Source organism: Martes martes (genome assembly GCF_963455335.1).
Source record: "Martes martes genome assembly, chromosome: 1".
In the NCBI taxonomy this organism is placed as follows: Eukaryota; Metazoa; Chordata; class Mammalia; order Carnivora; family Mustelidae; genus Martes; species Martes martes.
The window spans coordinates 10,013,730-10,039,459 of record NC_137888.1 but is presented as its reverse complement, the minus strand read 5'-3'; the positions used below and the strand labels follow the sequence as shown (position 1 = coordinate 10,039,459).

At 46.5% G+C, this 25,730-nt stretch overlaps 1 protein-coding gene across 1 annotated transcript in view; it reads right to left on the bottom strand.

Annotated features, from left to right (window-relative positions):
• Window positions 1-25,730, bottom strand: part of RUNX1 (RUNX family transcription factor 1) — a 246,307-nt gene that overhangs the window by 67,975 nt on the left and 152,602 nt on the right. The window contains exons 4-6 of the mRNA XM_080807548.1: window positions 25,079-25,117; window positions 18,809-19,062; window positions 12,416-12,572 (exon numbers count right to left, since the gene is read on the bottom strand). Of these exons, the coding sequence (XP_080663674.1) occupies window positions 12,416-12,572; window positions 18,809-19,062; window positions 25,079-25,117 (450 nt within the window). The remainder of the gene's footprint in view (window positions 1-12,415; window positions 12,573-18,808; window positions 19,063-25,078; window positions 25,118-25,730) is intronic.

The following is a 25,730-nucleotide window of genomic DNA, read 5'->3' as shown; positions in this document are numbered from 1 at the left end:
CTCCTTTTTCATCAAGGAAAACTGAGTATGAAAATTAATGCACCCTCAGATTCCAAGGGGACACCTGAAATATTTTTCACAAAATATTTTTAATTTACATGTCTCACTTTTCCACTGGAACAACCAACCTAAGGGCCAAAATTCATGCTTTTGCTCTCTGTCCATTTCGTCATCCAAACACATACCACGACTTTTTGACAGTCCAGCTGTATCATTGTTTATTTGGGGATTTCTGAAGAGGGTACAAATCAATCCTTCAAGTGGCACAGAAATTTCCTACTTTCTCTAAACTGAACGAAAATTAATATGTTGGTGTGTGCCCAGTTCCGTGCAAAGGGCCCCCTATGTTTGCAGATGTGTTTATGTAATTGTACCTCCATCCACATGGGCAAAATGTAGGTGCACCCCCAACCCCAGAGTCTACTGACAGAAGCTCAAAACACAGAACTCAGTTTTTCATAAAAAACAGCTTTTTTTTTTTTTTTGGAATGATGGATTGTTTGAAAAAGTTGTTTTACTTACAAAAAACCAAAAACATGCAAAACATTTTCTCTGGAGATGTTCTACAAAAACAAGCTGAGGACAGGGACAGCATTTTATTAATCTTTGTGTCTTCTGTTCCAAGACAGTACAAAATGTCTGATAACTGGATCAATGAATTCTTCCATAAACTTTCGGTTCTGACAGCTGGTTCTTTATGATATCTGATTTCACTTTGAAAGCATCACTTGCCTTTTTCTGTGGCTCGGGTGTGAGCTCAGCTTTACCAAAGGAATGGGGGACGAGGCTTCTTCAGGGAGAGTAGTTACCAAACCCCAAGGGGCTACGATGGTCATGTGACCTTGCACTCTTTTCCCTAGATTTCACGGTCCCTCGCTGATCTTCCCTTTTCTTTTGGTATCAGAGTTCCTGAGTATTTTGGTGGAAGAATCAGGTTTTAATCCTTTTAGCCCAAACACTTCTAAGACCCTGAATTTACAGCTCTCTTTAGGCCAAGGCCACACCTGCTGCCAGGAGAGCCCTCTGGTTGGTGGCCCAAGTTCCCCAGCGGAACTTGAGCTAGAAGCTAACATAGGACAGGTGATCAAAGTGGCCTCGTCCTAGCCTGGATTCTGTTTGTGTGATGGTCCAGTGGCTCAAATACACAGCCCAACACCACACTGGTGCTACCCAGAGGTCCAGGGGTGGACACTTAGAAAGCAAGGCAGCGCTGGGGTCTTCTGTTCCTGCCACCAGCCTTTTAAACCACACAGTGGCTGCTTCCTAGGAAGCATGAGGTCAGGTGGGTGTGGAGGCTAAGAGAGAAGAAGAGGTAAGCTCCAGGCAAGGCTGGGGGTGTGGTAGGCACGGCCTGGCAGGAGTGGACTCTGGGCACAAGGACAATTACCAAATGAGCTTTCTGCAAATTGGGTATGCACTCATCTGAGGCTGCCTGCAGGGAGAACTGGAAGTTCTCGGTCCCTGTACCCCCAGGCATCCTTTCCCTTCTTCCGTCTGCAATCTGCCTATCTTCCTACAATTTGTATTCAGGTACATCCAGTCCCTGCTGAAATACAAGTTGGTGGCTCTCCATTTCCCTGGGAGCAGACCAAAATCCCCAGTGTGGATGGATGTCAAGTTCCTGAGCAGCTCTTTGGGTCTCATCCTGCTCCACGATCTTCCCCAGAAGGCTACCCAAGCCTCTTCTGGCTCCTGGACAGACCAGGTGTTCCTCCCCACCCTATTTTCTCTGCTTGGACACTCTTCTCTATGCCTTCACCTGGATACTCTTACACACCCTGAAATGTCTCAACTGAGATGACACTATGCATTGTGCACATCTGATGATTGACTGAATAAAGAATGAATGAGGTACCCTCATCTAGTGACCTCTGGGGGTGGGGGTTGGTTCTCAGAAAAAAGTGATGGACATTATACTTCCCTGACTGGAAGGGTCCAAAGCCTGTGCGAGACTCACCAATTAAAACGGAAAACACAAGGTCCTGCCTGTGTCAAAAGGTCCAGCAAATGTCTGCGGCAATGATCATAATACTATTATCGTATTTATTTATGAATATTTATGAAACTCCTGCTGCATCCCCAGCACTCTCATTTTACGAGGTTCTTTGCAGGATAGCAGAATTCCTTGTATCCACGAGTGGACAATGGAAAACAGCCTCCTTCCTAATGTTCTTATTCAGGGACTCACGGGCTGATTCCACCGGCTCTTCCTCAGCCTCCCCCCAGCACTTCTCGCTGCAGAGGGAAGGACCACACTGAGGTGTGGTTCTTCCTGAGTCCTGCCACACTGACATCATCTTGCTTCAATCATCCTGATAACCTTCCAAGTGTGTATGAAAGGCACCATCACACCTATTGCACAGATGGGGAGACCGAGACTAGCACCTCTTAGCAAGTCCTGCAAGGGCACCCACTTCTCATACATGCCATGCTACCTTCCAAAGACCCGCAGAATCATCACAGCTAGACGTGTATGTTCTATGCTGTCATTATGAATCAGAGGACCCTTGAATGGGAGACAATGGCTTTAGTATCATCTAGAACCCATGGATTTGGATAGAATGCAAGATGCCAGCATAGTAAGAGACTTTTCCAAGTCATAGCCAGATTAATGAGTCCCCCCATTTATAGATGGCCAAAAGAGAAAAAAAAAAAAGTGCAAGGATGTTGAATTTGCAGTTTCTGAAAATGCTGATACAACCTTAAGATGGCTTCCAATGGAACAGCCAGGATGTCCTTAAGCACAGTCCAAGGCAGGCTGCTGTGAGACTACCATAAAACTCCCTAAACCTGGGTGGAGTCAGCAATTACCGTGCAGGAAGAATGTGATGCTGCTGGGTGCCAGCCTGCGGAGCCCAGCGACAGGACAAAGGGATTATTCTGCTTCATTGTGAAAATGCAGTGTTTATTGTTAAAATACGGTTGGGAATTAAAGGGGCATGTATGAATCATAAATATTTGCATGCCATTAATGTTTGGACAAAAGACTTGGAATGGCTACGTTGGGAGAACTTCTTTTCCCATGAAAAACAGTGCTTCATATTACAGGACATATTTAATTTCGTCTCTGCCATCGCTAATCTGAAATCTCAGTGCCCGCTGCGTATAACTCTTTCACAACCTGAGAACTCCACGCGGCTGAGGAGCGAGGGCAAGGGTTGATGGTCCCTTCCTGGAAAACTCATCTGTTTGGATAAACAAAAGAGCAGGTTCCCATTGTTGTTGTTACCAGCTCACAGAGTTTCCACCTCCTCCTCTACCGCGGTAGTGTCCCTGAAGCAGATGAACCACGTAAAGTAATAAGGCTTATCGTGGGTCTTAGGGCAGCTCGTCCTCCCTGCACACTCCCCACCCCACCCCCAAGGACAAAGCCAGAATCGGGCTCAGAAAGGTCGAGTCACTTGCCCACGGATGCACAGCTCTGTGCCAGTGTTCTCAACGAGGGTGGGGGGCATCCCTCCACCCCCACTCCCACCCCCGAGGACTTTTGGCAATGCCGGCAGACATTTGTGGTTGTCGCAACTGGGAGGGAACATGTTATTGGCTCCTGGGCTGAGGCCAGGGATCCTGCTAGCCATCCAACAACACGCAGGACAGCCCCATGACAAAGAAACACCAGCCCTAAATGTTGATAGTGGTGAGGGTGAGACACTCGCCTCAGTCAGTAGAGAATCCAGTCAAGCCCGTGTATGTAGGAACCATGAGACTACACTGCTCAAGGAGCGAGAGTCCTGGGGTAGTCACTCATTTGAAGATATTTCATGAGAAATACCCACTCGGCAGCAGGCACGGGTGATACCACAAGGTGCCTTTCTAGGTTTTGAAAATTCTGGGGATTCCACCTCTTGGGAGTTGCGGGCGTGTCTCTAAGGGTGCTTGGGTCTCAGTTACCACCGCCCTGCCCCCACGCATGCCACAGCTGTTCTTGAGCTCTGGCCCCAGTGACCTTTACTCCCAAGCACATGTAGGGACATCACACGGGCTCTGTGCAGTCCCCAGCACAGATGAGGCCGGCAAACTCCCATTCGGATAGCTAGCTTTCTCACATTATTTGACGTGCACTGGAGCTCCATGCTGAATTGGGGAGATATCTGGCTGCTTCACTGAGGGGAGCGAAAAGAAGCAGGTGTATCCGTGGGGCAGGAGAGTTAGGTGTGGGGCTTTCCACGCAAGGTAAAAGCAAGCAACTAAACAAAAACCAGAGAAAGCCCTCATGGCAAAACATATTCGAGAAATTCAACGTGCAGCAGATGTTACCTGGATGTGAGAAGAACCCCGAGAGGACTCATGGGATTTTTTTCAAACAAGATGAGAGCAGATGTGTTGGGGCGGGTGGGAGAAAGTTCTGGAAGAATCCACCTGTCTGTCCGTGGTATCTGCAAATCCAGGGCCATCTCAGAGATGGCCAGCAACTTGGGTCCCTTCTCTTGTCCTATATGTGCCCCCCACAGACTTGTTTTTTTTTTTTTCAGGTGTGCAGACCAAGCTCTTTCCAACATCTGCAAGGTATGTATGTCAGGGATGCCTTCCAGGACTTGGCTTTTCACACTCTTTAGTTTGAGTGGACACTGGCCATTCACATCCCTCTGTGTTCCTGGATCAGGGGATCTGGGGTCCCAGACTGAAGCCCCACGGGGGGGTGGTGCTGAGCACTGAGAAGCCAGCAGGATCCTTTCATTATTTCTAACCGTCCCCGTGGCCCTGTATGTGTGGGACATTCCTGGGGGAGCATCTGCAATGGGGGGAGTCTTCCAGGAAAATCTTCTCCTGCTCTGTGGCCCACCCCACCTTTGGCCTCTTCTGGCCCCCACCACCACATTGCCCCATCCGGGATGTTGGTGTTCGGAGATGCGGGTGATTCTATGTGTACAGAACAGTGGTATGTCTTCATCCTTAAATTAAGATTTTAGGGGCACCTGGGTGGCTCAGTGGGTTAAAGCCTCTGCCTTTGGCTCAGGTCATGATCTCAGGGTCCTGGGATGGAGCCCCGCATTAGGATCTCTGCTCGGCAGGGAGCCTCCTTCCTCTTCTCTCTCTGCCTGCCTGCTTGTGATCTCTCTCTCTCTGTCAAATAAATAAATAAAATCTTAAAAAAAAGACTTAATACTCAGAGATGGTTTCTAATTTTATGTTTTTATTCTCTGTGTACTTTTTAAATGTACGTGTTTCATGCATTTTCTAGAGAGGCAGAAAGTGAAGGTAGAGGGGCAAGGGAGAGATTTTTACGACTTCTTATGAATGAGTGTGATGTGAGCTGAGGGTTCTCAGTCTCGGCAGGACTGATGTTTCAGACGGGTAACCGTGCTGTCAGGGGGTTTGTCCTAAGTACACAGGGTGTCTAGTAGAGTCCCTGGGCTCCACTCACTAGATGTCCCCAGCAGTCCCCTATCCCAGCTGTGACAGCCAAACATGTCTGTAAGCTGTTGACAAGTGTCCCATGGGAGTCCAAATCACCCTAGCCGGGAACCACTCGGAGAGACCACCACCAAAATCGGCAAGCAGACAGACCGATAAAATACCAACTGTGAACTGCCGTGAGGTTTTCCAATGGGACGATGAAGCCTGAGCATCTGGAAAGACCCAGTGGAGCAGGTCCTGGAGACACACCATTTAACGGGGCAGACAAAGCCTTATTATGAGATGAGTTTGGGTCAGCTCCTCATTAATTCTAAATAGATAGATAGATACTGATTGTACTCCACACAACGGTTTCATGTAAGAATGAAGGAAAAACATCTGTGAGGACCCAAAACCACGGCCTTGAGCAAACTGGAATGTTTCCACCTTGAAAAGGCCCATCCCTCCTTGCCTCGTTTGCCCAGATCTGATAAGTGCACAGATTACCAACTGTGCTCACACCGCCCCTGTTCTTGTGCATTGCCTTTGTTTCAGCCAAGGAGAGTCTCCTTTGTTTGCACAGGGTGACTCAGGGAGGGCCACACAGCGCCCGTGAGAATGCCCGCCAGCCCTCCCAGAAACCAGACCCAGGCTTTTCCTTGGGTCGGGAGGCTGGGGGAGTTGGAAGGGATCTGTAATTTGTGTCTCCTGTACATTCGTAAGGACGGTCTTAACTCTCCAGGTAGAAGCCAGGATTAATCTAAGTTGAAAAATAAGTCGGAAATTTACCTATCATCTTCCTGGAGAAAAACACAGGTTACGTAGCTTCTAAACGAATGCATCTTCACCCACGAAATCACAAGACACACGTTTTTGAACCTGGCAGCTGAAAGGCCACGGGCCTCTCTCCAAGGAGCTTGTTGGGATCGCTGCATGGTTTGGGGGTCCTCAACGACCTAAAACGCTCCCTGGAGACAAGTTCAGTGACAACAAACAGACTTCCTACGGATCCATGCCCAGTATAGGCCAACAGAGTCTGGGCCACATGTCTGAGTCCCAAATCCGCGCAAGGCAAAGCGAACGCCAAGGAGAGCTCCATTTGGGACTGTTCAGTCAGACTGTGTACACTCTGTCGAGTGCGGGACTCACTGGTGAAGGGGGACAGACGTTGCCAGGAGTCCACTAAGGTGTGTGTATGAAATACAAATCTCGAGGAACAGCAGTTCGTCCCCGACACCCCACGAGTGAACAGATAAAAGCAGCGTATTTGGAAGTGCTCCTATGAACACTCAGTCCACGCTGCTCACTTATTAATTTTTGTCAATTGCATCATTTAGGCTTCAGTGAGAAGATGTGATTAGCATACATTTAGTCCCAAAGATAATGTGGTCCAAAAAGACTTCTCAGCGGGAGGACGGATATGTGCGCATGTGTGTACACACGCACCCCCCCCCCCCCACTGAGTGAAAGTCCAACAGATCCTCCAAAGCCACAGAACCTCCACTGACAGGACACGACTCCTTATAAATATCCGTTTACTGATCTGAACTCGTTTCAAAACCAACAGAAAGAGAACGGTCACCAGACAGTATACCCTCTCCCGTTTCTGACAAGTAATTTTTCTTTAAAAAAAAAAAAAATGACACAGACTCTGCTCCTTCATAACCCATCTCCACCCTCTCTCGCCCCTTGCCAACCAGCACAAAAAGAAAATACAAAACTGATTTATTAGAACCAGAGCAGTATTGCAGCCGTTGGCCGGATCACTGTTTATGTCTATAATGCTTGCTGCTGAAACAGGAAGCTCTAAAAACCATTCAACCATTATTTCTCTCGGAGGCTCTTTCTGATTGATAGTCCTCAGTCCCCACCAAAAGCAACCGCCCTGACCAAACGCAAGCTGGCCGGCACGGAATGGGTGGGGAGGGTGGGTGAAAGTCTAGCATCCGACCACCAACTCTGAAATATTATTCATGCCATTAGTTTCATTTAAAAAAAGCTGTCTGACACTATCGGTGATGTCTGGCACTTCATAAAATCTGCAAGAAAACCATGAAGAGATAGATTGTGAAACTCTACGTTCCAGGCATAAGCAGTTTCCAAGAGAGCTTTCCTCCCTGGTCCTCGCCGTGGTATTAGCAGAAACCAGGACTGCCAGGGGTAGTGGCTGGAGTTAGGGAGCAATTTGCTTTGAGAAAGTATTGCTACCCTTTTATTGGCAAAAGGGAAACAGAATGAGAAACCTGATCTCTAAAGATGAATTCTCCATCAGATCAGGGACGTTAGCTTTCGACCTGCCATCCGAAGGAATTATTTCCTGGGGCTGCCTGGGGCTTGGTGTCTCAGAAGCTGGTCTTTTTTCATTGTTGTTGCTTTTAATCATGTCTTTTTCTGGTATTTTCTCCAGGAGATCTTATTGCTAGTTTTATCTTGCACGTTGCCCATGGAACAGCTCTGGGATTGTCAGACAAATTTTTCCTGCCCCTCATTATGGGACTCTGGGATGGAAGGGAGAATGACTTGGGTCCTATGATAATATTATGAGTCATTCCGACCATATCTTAGTAACAACCACTCCATAAAGACATGTCTCTTTTCCTGCAGAACACCAGGACAGTTCAAATGGACCTTCCCTCCATCCCAGCCATGGCCTTTCACTCATCTCAAGCAACCTCCCCATACTGTTCCTCAAATACTGCAAAATACTGTAAGAATGAAACTGCCTTAAGTAACAAACATTACACAAATATGCAATAACCCAGATTGTGACAGGGTAAATATTATGTCTGGGAAGACATCCATAGCAAGAACATAATGAAGGAATTTCATTTTTTAAAAGCACTGGGAAGGGGAACTATTTTGAAAGTGGGGGAGATTTAAGTTGCCAGGGAGGTCAACATAAACAGAAATTCCTCCAAGGAATTAAACCCCATTCTAACAGATGGGAGAACTCCCAGACCTCATGGGGCTGAGGGTGGGATTCACACTGCAGCTCCGCAGGGGTGTGTGTGACGGGAGGGACAGGTGAGGGGCAGGGGGAGCCTAGGTATTCACTAGAGAAGGACTGCATGTGTGCATACCTGATGGCCTTTGGGAGGTTTGGACCAGCAGTTTGAATGGGATCTATTTTTCTAATTATAGAAACCCGGTCCTGGCTATAATAAAAGCAGGTGTTACCAAAACACACAGGGTGCAAGAAGGATGTCCACCTTGTCTGTTCATTTATTCACATTCCACTTAACTACTTGGTGCAGCCTAGTGCGAGGCCAGCCCTCCATGGTCAAGGCAAAGTTCCAAATTCACAGACGCTCGGCTTTGGGGGGGTGGCCCGTGGATCCCAGAAGGTCCACAAACGAGCCTCAACAGTCCTGGAAACTGAAGCTGTGCATGAAACTCTGGGTAGAAGGGCACATGCGTATTTTTCCCCCCTTGGGAGAAAAGGATTTTCACAATTATCTATGATGTTCCCAAAAGATTAAAAAATCATATTCTTAGGAATTAGGAGGAAATTTGCACTGGATTCTCTTCCCCCTTCATGATGTGGTTGATGATACGGTCTGGTAGATTTCCTCTTTGGTTCTAAAATGAATTAACTAGAGCCGTTTTCCCTGATTAATGGATTCCTTTCCAACTGATTATGTACTACAACAGCGACAGAAGCACTCACAGTTCTCCCTGCTAAAATTTCTTCAGTGTCTCTCAGCTGCAGCCATGAGATGCTTTCTTGTAACTGAAAATATCAGTAATAACCTGCCTTGATTGTTGATGTCAACTGACATAAGCTACTGCTAATTAACCTTGCCCAAGAGAACTTCCTTAGATCTGAACTTCCACTTTCCGAGGGGTGAGGGACGGTTCTTCAGAACGTGGGGTTAAGTGTGCAAGTCCTGAACAACAATCTGTGTGCTCGGCATCACCTCTCATCCCCGGGGGGCTGCCCTCTCCTCTTGCCCTGTATGGACAGAGTCCAGTCCTATGGAGACACTGAATCAAGAGGGAGCGAACCCTCAGGCGAAAGTGTTCCCTGCATGAAATTTAAACGGGCCAGGAGAAAAAGGAGGGAAGGGGAAACAGGAAGACAGTTCAGACTTGAAGCCTTCACCAATATTTTTCAGGGGCCGATGTTGTCAGCAAGGCCCTAAAAGCCGGATGGGCAGGTTTTCCCGGTTGCAGGCTGAACTTGAGGTTATAAGTTGTGATCCTGGAGAGGAGCCAGGGCCCAGACAAATCAGTTTTGTCGACCAGAGAAAAGCTCTTCCACGTTTTCCAAACTCCACGGACTGGCAGCGGCAAAAGAAAAGGGAGTTTCGTTCTCTGCCCTTCGTTCAGAGCTGAGAACCAAGCCCTTGTGAGAAACCATCGGATCAGTGCTGTTTGACAGAATGCGAACCTGGCATTGAAATGTTTGGATGAGCCAACAGCCAGGACCTTCTCGGCCACGGTGGCGTGTTGATGCCAATGACGTGTTTTCAGGCACATTTTCAGAAACAGAAAATGAAACAGTAAATAGTCTTACGATCGCTTCACAAAACATGATGAAACTTTTAAAGGACAAGATTCAGGGAGGAAGATTAAGCCTAATTGCCAAAATTAGTGAGAATCCTCTGTTCTCTTCATAATGGGAAGCAAATTGCAAAAAAAAAAAAAAAAAAACCAACAAAACCTGGCAGGCTTTGCTGTTGACACTTACACTCAAGAGAGTAAAATCAAGTTGTACTTTATGACTGGAGAGAGATCATGAAACAAAGTCAAACGGGGCCTCCTGACAGCTCATTTTGTTTTGTAGTACCGACCAAAAAAACAAAAACAAAAGCGAAACAAAACAAAACAAAAAACCCCCTACAAACAAACAGAAAAACAACCCACTCACGACCAACAATACACAGGGTAACCGGAATCGGGTCAAACATGGAATTAGGGTTCCTGTATTTTGGATTGCTTATGATCACTCCCGGGAAGCGGAACCCATTCAAAACAGATATTGTCCATTTATGGCATTTTCATCAGTTTTCTCGTTCCAGGTTATCTGAAGACAGCCTGGCCTTGGTCGTAGCTATTTTACTCTTTGGGTTTTATGCAAACTCTAGGGCATACTGGCACGAATAAGGCAGCCAACTGCAAACAATCCACACCTTGGGGAAACAGTTCACTGTTACCCAAGTAAACACAAGGCACCTCTATTAGTCACCCACTCAAAACAGAAATGGCCAATGAGGGACCAGAGCCCAGCCCTCCATGCCAGAAAAGGAAGCACACTGCTTTCAAAATCCCAGTCTTTATTATCGCCGACTTACTGCACACTGCCCCAAAGCCCTACAGCTCTTCTCATGGGAAAGCTTCGCAGGCACCATCCCTTCATGGTTCCCAAACTTTTCTAACCAAAACCTGACACGGGGTCCTTCATCGATGCACACTATGACAATAGGACTTTCCCTGGAAAGGCAACCCAAGGGGCCTCCGCCATCGTCCCTAACAGAACAAACCCACAAGAACTGAATTAAGATTGTCAGCTAGGCTGGTAGGCAGAGGCCAAGCAGTAGGAGCCTTTGTGTTTTATTGGCTTCTCACCTGCTCTGCCAGCTCCTCATCTGAAGCCTTCAAGATGTTTTCCAAACACACATCTCTGAATCATAATGTGAATTCCATTTACAGAAAGGCGGGGACTTTTAATATAACAAATGAACCCATTTAATGACTTTATGCTTTCATATGTTATAGGATCTCTCCTGCTTTCAATAAGTGGATACAATTTTCTTTGTATTACCCTATTATTAACATAGTTAGTATTATGAACATATATTTTCAATCACGTTATAAGTTTTGTGTTTTTTTTTTTTTTTAAATTTTCTCCACCTAGGATTCTATTTTGAAAATACTGTGGGCAGCTAAGACAGCAAAAAGGAAGGTCCAAAAGAGCAACACACATTTACCCCTTCCCCTCTTTGACTAATCAAACACAGATTTTCTGGTATTTTTGAATGTCTTTATAAAGAGTAACGATTAGTCTTATGTTTCAATGTCCACTGGTTATGCTTTACTTTTTTTTAATACAAGAGTCATCTACTGCTGTTTATGTATTTATCATGTCTTTTTTTATTATACTCAAAATATCTTTTATTCATTAGCTTATTCAATACATATTATGAAAATGAGGTTTTCAAAATTCTCCTTCCTCCTTCCATTAAACTTCTAGTACTTAATGCTATTTATAAAATACGACTTCAGTTCTTACAATACAGAGAAAACACAATATTTGAAAATAACTGGAAACCAGAGGAGATTACAGGCCAAAATTCCTCTCTCTGCTCTAATACTTTAGTAACAGGCACAGAAAAATAAAACCACACATGTGAACTGCGCTGACCCAACAGTTCCTTTGGGTAATCCAGTCTCGAACAGATCGGTACTAAAACGTTAACTGGGTCTGACCACTCCCCCAAATAATAAGAAGGCATCCACATTACATGCGACAGGAAGTTCATAAATGTCATCACATTTGCCAAACCAGAATGATAATGTCTTCGTATTTATTGTAAAATGGTAAATTTACTTGAAACCACATTTCAATAACCATCTACTGTACATCTCTTAAAATGATCACAAGTGATCATTTGAAACTCTGTTCCTTGTCATAGATAGCACATGGATTCTAAGTTAAAGTCTTCCATGATATACATTTTTTATAATTATCAAGTAGAGATTACTAGTTGTATAGTCTTAGTTTCCGTGATGGTGAGTTTTATATTTTTACATTTTTGTAAAGATGGGAGGAATTTCCTTGAAATTCACAATTCATGCTTTGCATGTTCCAAATCACCCTTGAACTAATTCACTAATAGAAAGCAACAATGTAAAGATAGATTCTTAAAAAGATACCACATTTTAAATCAGTAATTTTTAAAAGCTTCAAGTAGCAATATCAACAAGAAAGACTGTGCTTCCAGGGATCCCATCACAGAAACTTCTAGAACATCACAGGCATTTCTAGAACATCACAGACACTTCTAGAAGTTTTGAAATTTGGATTTGTTGCCATGTAAGACCCTGCACTCCCATTTTAGTTTCGACAGATACATACCTCTTCCACTCCGACCGACAAACCTGAGGTCATTGAATCTTGCAACTTGGTTTTTCATGGCTGCGGTGGCATTTCTCAGTTCAGCTGAGTAGTTTTCGTCATTGCCCGCCATCACAGTGACTAGAGTGCCATCAGGGACATCCCCCAGAGCCACCACCTAAACACCAACCAAGGGACAGATGCAGACATCAGAAATGTTGTACACTTTTATGCCACTGATGTTAATTGTTTTAAAATTAAAATTAAGTGATCCTTTAAAAAAAAGTATTTATTTATTTTAGAGAGAGAGAGAGAGAGTGCGCGCACAAGAGAGCAGGGGGAGGGGAGAGCGGGAGTGATTCTCAAGCAGATTCTGATCTGAGTGCAGAGCCCATAATGGGGCTTGATCTTATGACCCTGAGATCATGACGTGAACTGAAATCAAGAGTTGGAGGCTCAAATGACTGTGTCACCCAGGTGCCCTAGTGATCCTCTTTAAGTTTGCAAGGGATAAGCAAGACAACAAGAAAGTTATTAATGGGAAGGATTTCTTTGAACACCATTATGCAGAACTAAATATAAATTTTGGAGTCCTAGAACATTCACCTAATAAAGCCATCTAAGGTCACTTGGTGCAGCTGGGACAAGACTGCAAGGACTTTGAAAACTATGCTTTTTCACGAATGCAATCATCTTAATATCTGAGAAATGCAATTTATTCTGTTTGTAAGTTTATAACCTAACCCATTGCTCGCTTATCCAGACGTCCACTGACAGGTCTCACAGGGCTCACTTTGCTTTTAGGTGTTTAAACTTATTTCTGCTAAAATTAAATTCAATCTTTACAACTGACTTGCTGATGATTCTTGAATGACTCTCCCTTTGTAGTTCCTCTTTGAGACCCCCTACTTGCTTCTCTTATTTTGATTATCAGTAGCTGGGAATTCTGGCATGCAAGGCAAAAAATCAGAAATCTACTCTTTGCTCATTACTAATTGCAAAGTCAACAGACCTCAGAGAAGAGGGGTCTCACTTTCGTGTACTGCTCTGAATTCAGGAGTGGAACTACGTGGCATTTTTGTATCTGTGGGTCCCCTAGATGTGTCAACCATGTCCTGATAGATGACTGAGGTTTTCCCCAAGCCCAGACGATCTTCAAGAATTCCTTTAATGTAACTGAATAGGAATGGATTTCCTAATAGGGCTACTGAAGAAAACTGGTGGATAAATATTTTTGACATTCAGGTCATAAAAAAGCAGTAATTTCAAGATAAAATGCTCTGAAGAGCATGACATAAAGATGGTTTGTGCAGTTGGTTCTAGTTCTTGACCATCATTTGACTCTTCTGGAAAAGATTTTTTAGGGGCTAGATAATTATTATTAGCTGTACTTCCATTGTTTCTATTTTTTTAAAGTGGTCGTAGGATTTCAAATCAAAATGCCCCAACTTTTTCCTATTCCTATCATTTCTGATACTCCTCATGGTAATTTCTCAGTAGTGAATTGTGTGTTAATCATTCAATTATATAATCACTTTCTTCATTCTGTATCTGAGTTGTAAGAGCAATGAATTCTCCAGGGATTATTATTCCTTTTTACCTAAGCATCATGACATACTTGGGTTAAAACCTATATTTTCAATTCCCTTTTTCTGCCTGTAAATAAGGCTGCCATAGGCTCCCTCATACGATAGCAGAGCCATTGTTTCTTGAAATGCCCATCTTCGTTGCCTGCTTGGCCATTACCCCTTCCCCGTGTCATCCAGGTGACCACCTCCTGCTTTTATTCCTTGTGATGCTTCAGCTCTCAGATTCTGAAGAGTATGACAGGGAGGACAAGCCATCTCATCACAAGGGGCCAGGGGACCAGAGCCGGCCCAGCAATAGATAGATATGTTCACCTGTCTTACCCACTTGCTCTGTGGAGCACAGTCTGGGCTTTTATCTTTCTTCCTAATCCTTTCCATCCCAATGCTGGGCATGTTTTCTATGAAGGAGATTTAAAAACACAGCTATTTATTCCCCAAGCACTCTCTAATTAGATATTTAGTTCCCATTATAAGTGTGTTTGTTGCCTTTTAATTAAGAGCAGTAATACGACAATTCCCTTTTGTTTCGAAAACATCATTGAAATATATCTCCCTGATCAGTTATTTACATATTTTACCTTTTTTCTCCTATTCCCACAAAATGTGCTTGCTCTATTCTGCTTTTTTCAGTCTCTGAAAATTTTTTCCACTTTTTTTCTCTCACTGTTTTCACTTCCTTCTGTAAAATTAGCTCACAGTGTTGAAATGCCCTCCTTGAACACATATTTTTACTTCCTCATCCCCATCTCCCTGTGATGACCTGGCTTCTCTATTTTAATCCGACATTTAGTTATACTTAACTACGTGGTTCTCAAACTGAATAATTTCTTGTTGGGGAAGAATCTGGGAAGAGGTTAAAATAAGTAAATCTTGTTGTCTATCTTCCAAAATGTATGCTAAATCACCGTCCTCCCACTGGCTCCTCTCACAGTGCTCCAGGCCTGCTCTGCTCCTCTCTCATCTTTCCAAAACTATCCTTGTCAGTTTTTGGCAAACTCAGGAGACCTTCACCAAGTAGAAACAAATATAGAGTAAAATGACCATGGTGGCTAAATATGAAAAGGTTGTTGATGTTGGAATTTAAGAATAACAAAATTAGCAGTTTAACCCTTTCTACCCCTCCCTTTCTAAAAAAAAATGCAGCAAAGGTCAAAGATATGTGGGTGCTTGAAGATAATTTTCTTTTGTTTTGTATTTTATTGATCTCAGAGAGATCTTCTTTCTCTTTTTTTGGCAGGAGGATAGGGAAGAATATTAAATTACACTAATAACATATATCGTCTAATTGTTAACAAGCACACTTAGACTAGATTAAAAAATTAAAAAAATTAAAACTAACACGTCTGCTAATTTGGTACAGATTGTCTCACTGATAGACAATAAGAACAGCATAAAAAAAATCTCACTTCAAACAGAAAAAAAGAGAAGGAACTGGAATGAAAAGCTATAAACAATAGGTAAGGAAACACAAACATTTACATTTTAACACAGACCAAACAGACAAGAAGGGACTTGCTGGCCAAAGGATATCTCATATTTCATTTTACTTCTCTGTTTTTAAAATATCAGGAAGTTGGGCAAAACATCAGCCCTCCTGTGCACTTCATGAGTCTCCCCACACTGGGGATGGCTAGGCTGTTCACAGTTCAAACTGGCAGTTCGAACAACTCTAATTAGGTTGAAATTACAGTTACAATTCATTTATTTCAAATCCCTTAATTTTCCAGAGTTTCAAAGAAAGCTGTGGAGTGGAACCCAGAATTCAGCCAAGATGACATTTAATGCATACCTAGGGACTGCAGTCTTGCCGACAGAAACACTACTTACTGCTTTCTTACGGAAAGAATATGACTATTAGCATCCAAAACCTCTGAACTTGCTGATGGCATGTTTATGCCTTTGGACCCTGGTGTACCGGGGCCTAAACAAACTGTAAAATTGCAGTATTTAAAAATACATATATATCCTAAGTCATCTACATAGCTCTTTAGACTGCTTCTGGAAATAGCGGGTAACTTGTAGCAAACTGAAGATTTTCCCAGTAGTAAAATAGCTCTCTTTTCTATACTAAAAAAAAAAATAAAATAAAATAAAGGTGTTCCATGGGAAAAATGAGGGTGGGGTATGTTTTGGGGTCCAGGATAAGCAAACAGGAAGATTTTAATCCATTTGAAGGAAAAACTCATAATTCGAAGTCTCCCTTTAGTTTCTAAGATTCAAACAGGGGATTTACACATAGGATTTCAGAGACTGGGAGAGAATCACTTAAATGCTCTGTTCATCAATATCATCTGACTTTATCACTGTTTCACATTATCTCCTCCTTATTGCAGGGAATATAGTCATTGTTTACCGACGAACTACTTAAAATGATTGTCTGGGGCTTATTTGAAATCCACATTTTGAAGTCGTAATTTGTACAGAAACTGTCCGGGAGGCAGGTAGATGGCTAAGTGCGGACTGGGGCCAAGGATACGGAAGCAATCAACCTGGACACAGTCACGTTGTGCAGGCTAGCTTGTTTTTCTGCCTAACCTTTGGGTTCGTTCCCTCACTGAAAATTCTGTCTGCCCCTTCAGTTGTGCAGGGAGCAGGCTTCCTTCAGGAAGAGGCCTCTCTTGATGGGGACGGAGTGCTGACAGATATTACTCAAGTGGCCTCATTTCTCCGCTGTCCTTCCCTTTCCTCCATATGTTCTCAAGACCCACTTGAAGTTTTTTCAAGAGAACTATGCCTTGGTCATTTAGTAGACGACAAACTATTACTCAGTAAAACAAATCCGATTTTTTTTTAAATTTTATTTTAAAGTCAATTGCCATTTTGAAAAAAGAAATTTCTTTGGTTACTAAGATTTCTACGGAAAGAATCCCCTGATGCCTCATAAAAGCAAGTTATATGATTTTTTACAGTGTTTTAGAAAAAACATATAATGCTTGTCTTGGGGCGGCTTGAGAAACCCCATCACTTCACCTCCTGAAGATTATTAATCAGTTAGTGTTTTGATATGTTTGGGCGTTGGTTCCTGGCAGAGGAGGGGACATCCAGAAGAGATCCTGATTTACCCCCAAAGGAAGCCACAGATCTTAGAACCCACTCCGTTGGTGTGTCAGGGGCACCCGGTTTAAATGACCCTATGGGTGTTATCAGCTTTGTCTCCTCCCTCTGCTCTTATCTGAAAGAGGCCCCAGGGCCAAGCCCTGTCTAGTCCCCTGTCACTGGGTGGACTCAGTCCTGTCTTCTAGCTAGAGGAGCCTGTTTAGGTAAAGAGATTAGAATTATTTAAAATTGAAATAAGCTCACCGCCCAAATCTACAGAGATGAAGGACAGCAGGGGAATAGCTCAGTTGGGCTGCTCAACCCAATCCCCATTCCCTTCCCCTCAAAACCTTCTGCTTCCAGAACACTGAGGCACTTCTAGACACATACGCAATGACATATTTTCTTTTGTTCTCGGAATCAAAATGTAAGTTCGGAAGGTGCATAAAGCTTAAAATTAAAGAACTCCACAGTACTTTACAAAAAAGCGAACACTGCCCATTGTAACTAGATCAAGATCCAGTAGAGGCCTGGAACCATTAAAAAAAAGAAAAAGCTTATGTTAAATTAATCTCCCCTTAAAGGGCACAATTACCTTAAAAAAGAAAGAGTAGCTGATCTTTACAGCTCCCCCTACCACCTGCCTCTCTCAGCCCTTTCAAAGAACAGGAAACGACTACAGATTGTACTAACAAGTTGCCCCTTCTTAAACCCCGTGAAGACGGAAGAATAGAATCCCCACCCCCCAAATTAAATTTCTACTGGTTTTGGCCGGGGTGTGTGCGTAGGAGGTGGGGAGGCGGTGGTGGTGGTGGTTGTTTTTAAATTCAATTTTACTTTTTCAGTGTTGGTTTTAAAACGCCCAGTGGTGTTTCTATATCCCCCTCGAAGGCCGAGGGTTTTAAAGGCAGCTTGACGCTAGGGCAAGATTAGGGGCTCAAGTGAAAGACGACCCCTTGAGCGGTTCATCTTAAGTTGCGGGATCCACGCCACCCGCCTCCTCAGACAGAAATGCCCCGGGCAGGTTAGACCCCGACTCGCAGAAGACAGCCTTGCCACCTTTCCAGGCCCCAGGCTTAATCTAGGTGAGCCAGAGATAAGGTTCGGGAGGGTTCCAGGAAAAGAAACAGGATTCGCTACTTGCGGCTTCTGGCAGGAGCAGACTAGAAGCTGCAAAAAAAACTCTTCAGAAAACTTTTGCAAAGCTAACTACGCCCTCCGTGGACTTTGGACATGCTAATTTCGATGGGACTGTTAAAGACGGGGTGGGGGTAGGAAGCCTTGACAGTTTTCCTTGTCAGTTTATTTTCACTGACCCGAAAGTATAAAAGTAGCTTTATTTCCTGATGCCTCCATCGGAGGGAGGCAGAAAGGCTTGGGTGTCAAGCCAGGGGTCGGGGGAGAAGCAAGGGAGCAGACAGGCTTGCCAGAGCTGGGTCAAAACTTTTTCTACTTTATAGCAAAGCTAAGGACCTCTGTCAGGGAGCTCTCGGGCGGCCCTCAGTGGACCCCTCTGGGGGCATCCAGATTGTTTTCAGGCCTCCCCGGGGGCAGCCCCTGCGGATCCCACCCCACCCACCCCCGTACACACACACCGAGGATCGCCACTGCAACCCAGCATCCCCGGTGTCCCGAGAGCAGGAGGATGGACCAGGGGCCGCGGGGGGCAGCGCCGGCCCCTTTCTAGAACCCGGCCCCGCCCGCCTGGCCGCTGCCCTCCCGGATCGCCCCCGGCCTCCGCCGGCCTTCGCCTGTCCTGTCCTCCCGCCACCCGCTCCGGGCCGAGTACCTTGAAAGCGATGGGCAGGGTCTTGTTGCAGCGCCAGTGCGTGGGCAGCACGGAGCAGAGGAAGTTGGGGCTGTCCGTGCGCACCAGCTCGCCGGGGTGGTCGGCCAGCACCTCCACCATGCTGCGGTCGCCACTCCTCAGCTTGCCGGCCAGGGCGGCGCCGGCGTCCGGGGCGCCCAGCGGCAGCGCCTCGCTCATCTTGCCCGGGCTCAGCGCGGTGGAAGGCGGCGTGAAGCGGCGGCTCGTGCTGGCATCTACGGGGATACGCATCACAACAAGCCGATTGAGTTAGGACCCTGCAAACAGCTCCTACCACGCGGCGACAGGGGCGCGGATCTTCGGCAAGCAGCTCCAGGGAGACCAACATACAAGTTCAGGGGCCTTTATTGCTGCGGGGGGAAGGGGACTGGGGGGAGGCGGGAGACCAAGTTACTAACACTCCAGGAGCGGGGGGAGTTCTGTGATGCCGGTCAGCCTTACACCCGGCAGGGCTCCTAGCAACCGACAGCTTAAAGCTTTAAAAAATGGGCGACTAGAATCCAAAGTCAAATGCCGAGGGAAACTGTCTTCTGAGTCTTGCTTTGAGAGTTTAACTTCAGTCTTTGGCTGTTAAAAAAAAAAAAAAAAAAAGTTCCCGGAGGCAAAATTCCCATACACTTACTAAAATATTTATACGGAGAGCAAAATGACCAGCAAATACATAATTTGAAAGTTCCAGTAGTAAATCGCCTGTCAGTTTTTTTTTTTTTTCCAGGTGAGTTTTGTCTAAAGTCCCAGTACAACACAAAATATACGAGTGTCCTCCGTACACAGAGCCACTTTCATCATGCAAAACTGGCTTCGGTCCTCAAAAGCAAGAGCTGCTACTTCCAAAGGTCATGCTACTAATGTATGTGCACGTATATATAAATATATACATATGCTCTACTTCATAAAATATTTACAGTTCAATCTGTAGAGAACTTAAACACAACAGAAATCCATTAATGTTCGCTGCTGATTCTTTTTTTAAGTAGCCTTGAAAATAATCTTCAGTAGTTGAAGAAGGGCTGGGCTAGAAATACTTGTCATGTTCTCTTAATAAATTCTGGCAAAACGCTCAGTTCAGAAAATTCAGTTTTTCAAAGAAAAGCTAATCTTAAAAGAAAAAAAAAAAGTCCAAGTCGATGACACTCAGAGTACAGCTCTCCACATCTGAGAACTCGGGTTTGGGGATGTTGGTTAAGTTTGTGGCTGATCCTGTGGTTGGTGGGAGGTGAGCAGCAGCCGAGTCACACGCACGCAGACACGCACCCTTCCGAAGCCAGCCACTGTCTACATCGACTGGGTGAGTCAGCCCGACTTGGGCAGTAGCGAGATGATCTTCCTCCAACGTCGCCCCAGCGCCGGCCGGTTAAATGCCGGGACGCACCTATACCTACGATCACCGCGGAACCGCAGCAGGTGGAGCGGGCCTTGAGAGGCTCCGCAGCGCTGATCGACAGACGGGGTGGCTCGAATTATACACGCAGTCACACTCCCACGCACACTGCCACGCACACGCAACTTCACGGCTTGCCTCGAAGCACAGCACACTTTCTCCTGCAGTTGTCAAAGGAAACAACCGGGGAAAAGTTCACAGGCAGGAAAGAAGTTGAACAGCCAGCCAAGAAACCAATTCATTCAAGAAAGAGAAAGAAAAAAAAAAATCGTAGCTCCAACGCAGGTCAAGAAGAAGCAGCAAGGGTTGACTTTCTTCTGGCGTCCCCAGGAGCCCCAGGAAGAGGTGCCTGCCGGCGCAAGGCCGGGCAGCGTGGTGCCCTGGCTGGGTCCGGCCGCGGGGCGCCCGTCCCGCCTGCGCCCGCTGGCTCTATGAATGAGAGTGCCTGGAAATGAACGTGCTTTTACTGTAAGCCCGGCCCGAGGAATTCCATTCCCTCAGCTCGTTTGCATAGGGGCGGCCGCCGGCCAATCACAGGCCTTTCCGGTATCAGCCTGGGCGCGGCTCACGGCCGCGGGCTCCTGGAATTGGCCCGCGCGCCCCCGCCGCCGCCGCCGCCGTCGCGCGCTACTGTACGCAGCCCCCGCGGAGAGTCCGAGGCTACCGCGGCCTCCCCGCTCTCCCCGCGCACCCGCATCCACGCACGCACACGCACACACACACACATTCGCCCGAGGCCCCGCCCTGGTGCGAACCGCGGCCCGGCGTCTTTGCACACATGCACAGTCGCGCGGCCGCCCGCCCGGGGCTGCAGTGCGCAGCGGCGCCACAGGCGGCCGCGGTCTGGAGACCGAGGATGTGGAAAGAGAGGAGGCCGGCTGGCCCAGGGAGGGCTTGGGCCGCGCGCCGTGCCCAGAACGGCCCCGCGGCCGGAGACCAGCCGGACGGAGGCGCCCCTCGCTCCCTGGAGATGCAGCGGCCGCCGCGAGGCTCCCGGGACCGGCGCCGGAGCCCCGGGGCTGCCCCAGGCCCTGCGCGGCCACCCACGGCCGAGCCTCTGCTTCCTCTGCGTGGGTGGGATTCGGCCGCGAGGGGGCCGGAGGGCCGAGGGCCGAGGGCCGGGCCGCAGAGCGGCTCCGCGCGGCACCAGAGCCGGGTGGGCAGCAGTAGAGAAGTGGCGCTGATTCATTTAGTGAGGCCAGACGGTTCTCGGTCTCCACAACATGGTTTTGTGTTTTTAGTTTTCTCTCTTGGTTTGTTTTCTTTAATTGGTGTTTTTCACCGCGTCTGGGCTGCGGCTTAATTATGCAGCGCGCCCCACTCAGTCTGAGTGTGCTTCGCGGCGAGCAAAGGAGTGTCGGGATCAGAAAAGACCCCAAAGAACAAGCTCCGGGAAAGTTGAAAGCATCCGCTGGGCTGTCTCCCTGTTCTGGGAGCGTCGGCTCCCCCGCTGGCGATACTGAAAGCCCACCGCTGGGCCCAGGTCGCCCGAGCCCTGCACCCACCTCCGGCTCCCCGGAAACGGCGCTGGTTCCTCTCCCCGCCCCCGCGCGCCCGAGCGGCCCGGGGTGCTGAACCCACCCTGGCTTTGCGCGCGGGCGGGAACTTCCCCAGCGTCGGTCCCCGCGGCGCGGGGGGCATTTTCGCGGAGCTTAGAAGGGCCCCACCCCGGCGCGCAAGGCCCTTTCCCCCCTCACCCCCACCCCCGCCTGCCGAGGGGCTCCCTAGCTCTCCAGGGACCCACTCCGCCCCACCCCCGCCGTGGGGTCCTCATCACCCGGGGGAGGGCTGTCACCCCACCCCCAACACGGAGACATCCACTTCAACTCCCAAGAGTGTGGGGGATCCCCTCCCGCGCCCCCCCGCGGGGCCCCTCCCGCCCGCAGCCTCCTTCCCCACTGCGAACGCGCGGCTAGGGTGCTGGGGCCGCCGTCGCGCCGGATTCTTCTTGGGCTCTGCGGCTGGGGCCTAACGGATGCGTCGGTCAGGGCGGGCCTGCCGGGGAGGCCCTTCCCGGGCGCCCAGGCTGCTTCCCTTGCCCCGGGACTAGAGAGGCCGCAAGGGCTGCGCGGAGCCGCCGGGAGGCTGGCGCGGGTCCCGTAGGAGGCGCTGCGGGCCGCGGGCTCGGGGCGGACGCCAGGGGGCAGCAGCCGTCCTCGCTGCCGCCCCAGGCGCCCGGGAACGCCCCCGATGGCGCGGGACTCTGCAGCCCTCCCCCTGGCCTTTGGGTCGCTCTTGTAGCAACACCAGTTTTGGGGAGAAACGACTGGAATCGGCCGCTTCCCGCCCCTACTATCCCGGGCGGCGGAGCTGGTGGCGCAGGAACCCTTCCGCGGGGGCCTCCGCTGTCCTGACCCGCCCGCATCAGTCTTTTCCCGAAACCCCTATGCACGCACTGCGCGGTCGGCCAGCTCGCCACCATGGGTGCTCCTGGGCGTCCGTGGCACCGTCCCCCAGCTCGAGGCCTCGGCTCCCTCCTGCCCTTCCGAGCTTCTCCCCAGGTGGGCCGTCCCCTCGCTCCTCTCCCGAACACCCGGGACACTCCCGAGAACAACCAGCAACCTGCTGCATTTTGTTCGTTTTAATGGGTCTGGGGTCTCCGAAAACTGCTTTTTATTTTTTCCCTAAAAATGATTTTGAAGAAGCCGCAATTCAGGAGTAAAGACCCACAAAGTCCCTTCACCTTGGCACAGCGATTCCAACTATTGCTCAGTGGCCAAGCCTCCCTGTCTGCCGGACCCCGGCCGGGCTCGGACGCTGCCGGCCCTAGGGACGAGTTGGGGCGACTTAAGCCCCTTTACCGCGGCTCAAATACATCGCTGTAAGAGCGCACCGAGCACTCCTGGGGACAGCCTCCAAAGTGCGTCCCCAGGGACCCCCGCGGACTTAGAGGGTGCACAAAAATTCGGCAGAGGCGAAAATGGGCTCTGATTTGGGGGATATAGCGGACTGGGGTAATTCGTCCTGCCGAAAGGTCAGAGAAGAAGTCTCCTCTGGGGCTTGGGCGGTTTGAAACCCTAAACCCTGCGAGGGGCTGCGGGTCGGACTCTCTGCGGCGGTCTCCCTGGCGGTGTCAAGTTCCTTTCCCTAGAAAAGAGGTACAGGGATAGATGCACCAAGTGTAGCCCTTCAAGGGCAGCACCGTGGGCGCTGCTCAGCCGAGTGTCAGCCAATAAATGTTGAGTTTGAACGTCGACAAGGATGATAAGAGCAAGAAAATCTTTTGCTGATTTATTCTAACTCCGGCCGCCGCGCATTTAAGGTTCCTGGGACCTGCGCTGGCTCTAACTGCGCGGTGCGGTGCACACTTAAAAACCAGAAACAAACAAAACGCAGCAATCTTTCTTGTCGAGGAACTAAAATGAATGGAAAGCAGGCAGCGTGAGGCTCAGCTAAGGCGTACCTGGAGTTCCTTAGTCTGAAAGACTTTTTACAGACCTTACAAAGTTCATTAACATCGCATACGAAATGAAAAGTTCCTTCCCACCAGAAGAGTCCATTTTAGCGGCAATATAGAATTTCCCTTCCTCTGCCTCTCCGAGAAAGGAAAGGAATCATTACCACACTCACTCCTGGAATAATACTAAAATTTACTCTTGTCATAATACCAAAAAAAAAAAAAAAAAAGGCAACAACGAAGCGACGTGTTGGGCAGATGCTATAAGATGGATTTTTCCAAATTTGCTGCGTGGGGGAAACTCCAATAGTGCTCATAACAGGAATGAAATGTAAGTTTTTACAGGGAAATTTTAAAGTACTATTTGGTTAGTTGGAAGAAAAATATCAATTTCATTGGGAAAAATAACAGCTCCTTGACATTTTTCTTCAACTTAAGGTAAATATAAAACAAAGTGGTCTCGGAAAATACCTAAATATTTTACACTTTTGCTGTTTTAAAACCCTCTCAAAAATAAAATATGCCTAAAGATAAGATTAGAATCTCAACCATTCTCTTAAATCAAAATTCTCCTCTGTGAGTAACATGTTTCTAAGATTACATTTCTAAAAATGCGATATTTCTAGAAGAAAATTTTTTCTACCTCAGTGGACCATTTCAATGAAATAAAAACCAGAGAATGTATTTGGCTAGTGTTTCTGAACCAGACTGGTGCGGTTGATATAATGTCACAAAGATGGAGAATATTTTTGTTTAGAGAGTAACGTGTTAATGTCTGTGCAAATAACCTGCTATACACAAGGTCTAGTTTTCAACATTAGAATTTAAACATCCTTCTCCCCCCCACCCTCTGATTTGGCTTTGAGATTATTTTACTTTTGGAATCTAATTACTTTGGGGACAGGATTCTTTCGTTCTGTCACCATATCCTTCCTCCATATGAATGTTTTCATAGGATGTGGTGCTTCATGTGTGAACTGTTCACCATAATCCTGCAGCTCCCAAGTAGCAAACTGAGAAATTTTTAAAATTAATTTTCTTTCAAATTTAGGATGCTTAGTAAACATTTTACCCTCATAAAAGTTTTGCATTACCACTGCAGTAACAAAGGTAATAAACTAGGTTATAACAGATAGAAGCCAAGCTCTATTTTTTTTTTTTTTCAGAGAGTCATGTAGAGTCATTTAATAACAGCAGAATACACCTGTGGTAAACTACTCTGCGGTACTGAGAGTATCATTTAAAATTTCATTGGAATGTTTTATATGGTTTGATATTTACAATATGAAGAACAGCTTTTAAGTATTTTTGAATCAGCAAAAAAAAAAAAAGCCTCAATTATTTGGCTAATTTATGTCATAAGTTACTTATAGATTTACACAGATAAAAATCATGTACATGCACATATGAATGTGCATATTTTATTTAAAATATAATTTGGAATCCAACATACCGTGAACATCTCTAGATGGATTCATTCCGTGTACACATTCTGAAAGAACAGAAAGTAGGAAAATAAAAATAATTGTATAAATATACTGACAGCAAACACCAAATTTATTGATAGTTGATGAATTTTATTCTAATAGTACTACATGCAAGTATGAAAACTAAATTTTTGCCATTTATTTTTTATTTTTATTTTAATTTTTGTTGTTGGCTGATTGCCTCTCACACTTTTTAGCACTGGAGATTTTTATAGTATATTGTCAGCTTTGGCACAGAAATAGCTTAAAACAGTAAACCAGCAAATAACAAATGAACTGTTACATTTGCACATGGTTATAGGGGACTTTAACAAATGTTTTCCACTCCTAGCTAGTGCTGAATCTTTATCTTTCATACAATCACCTTTTTAAAGCTTTGTATTTGATGCTAATGTGATATGAATATCAGAAATACATTTGGAGAATGTAAAAGTGAATCAGAATTCAAGGTGAAATTAAAACCAAACCCTAACTTAATGCCAAAACACTTGAAAATTGATATTATAGCAGAGGTGAACTGCAAGAAGTAAAAACAACTTTTTTAAAGCCATGAAGATAAATAATTTTGAATACATCTTTTGAAAGAAAAAAAATAGGTAAACATTATCATAACTTACT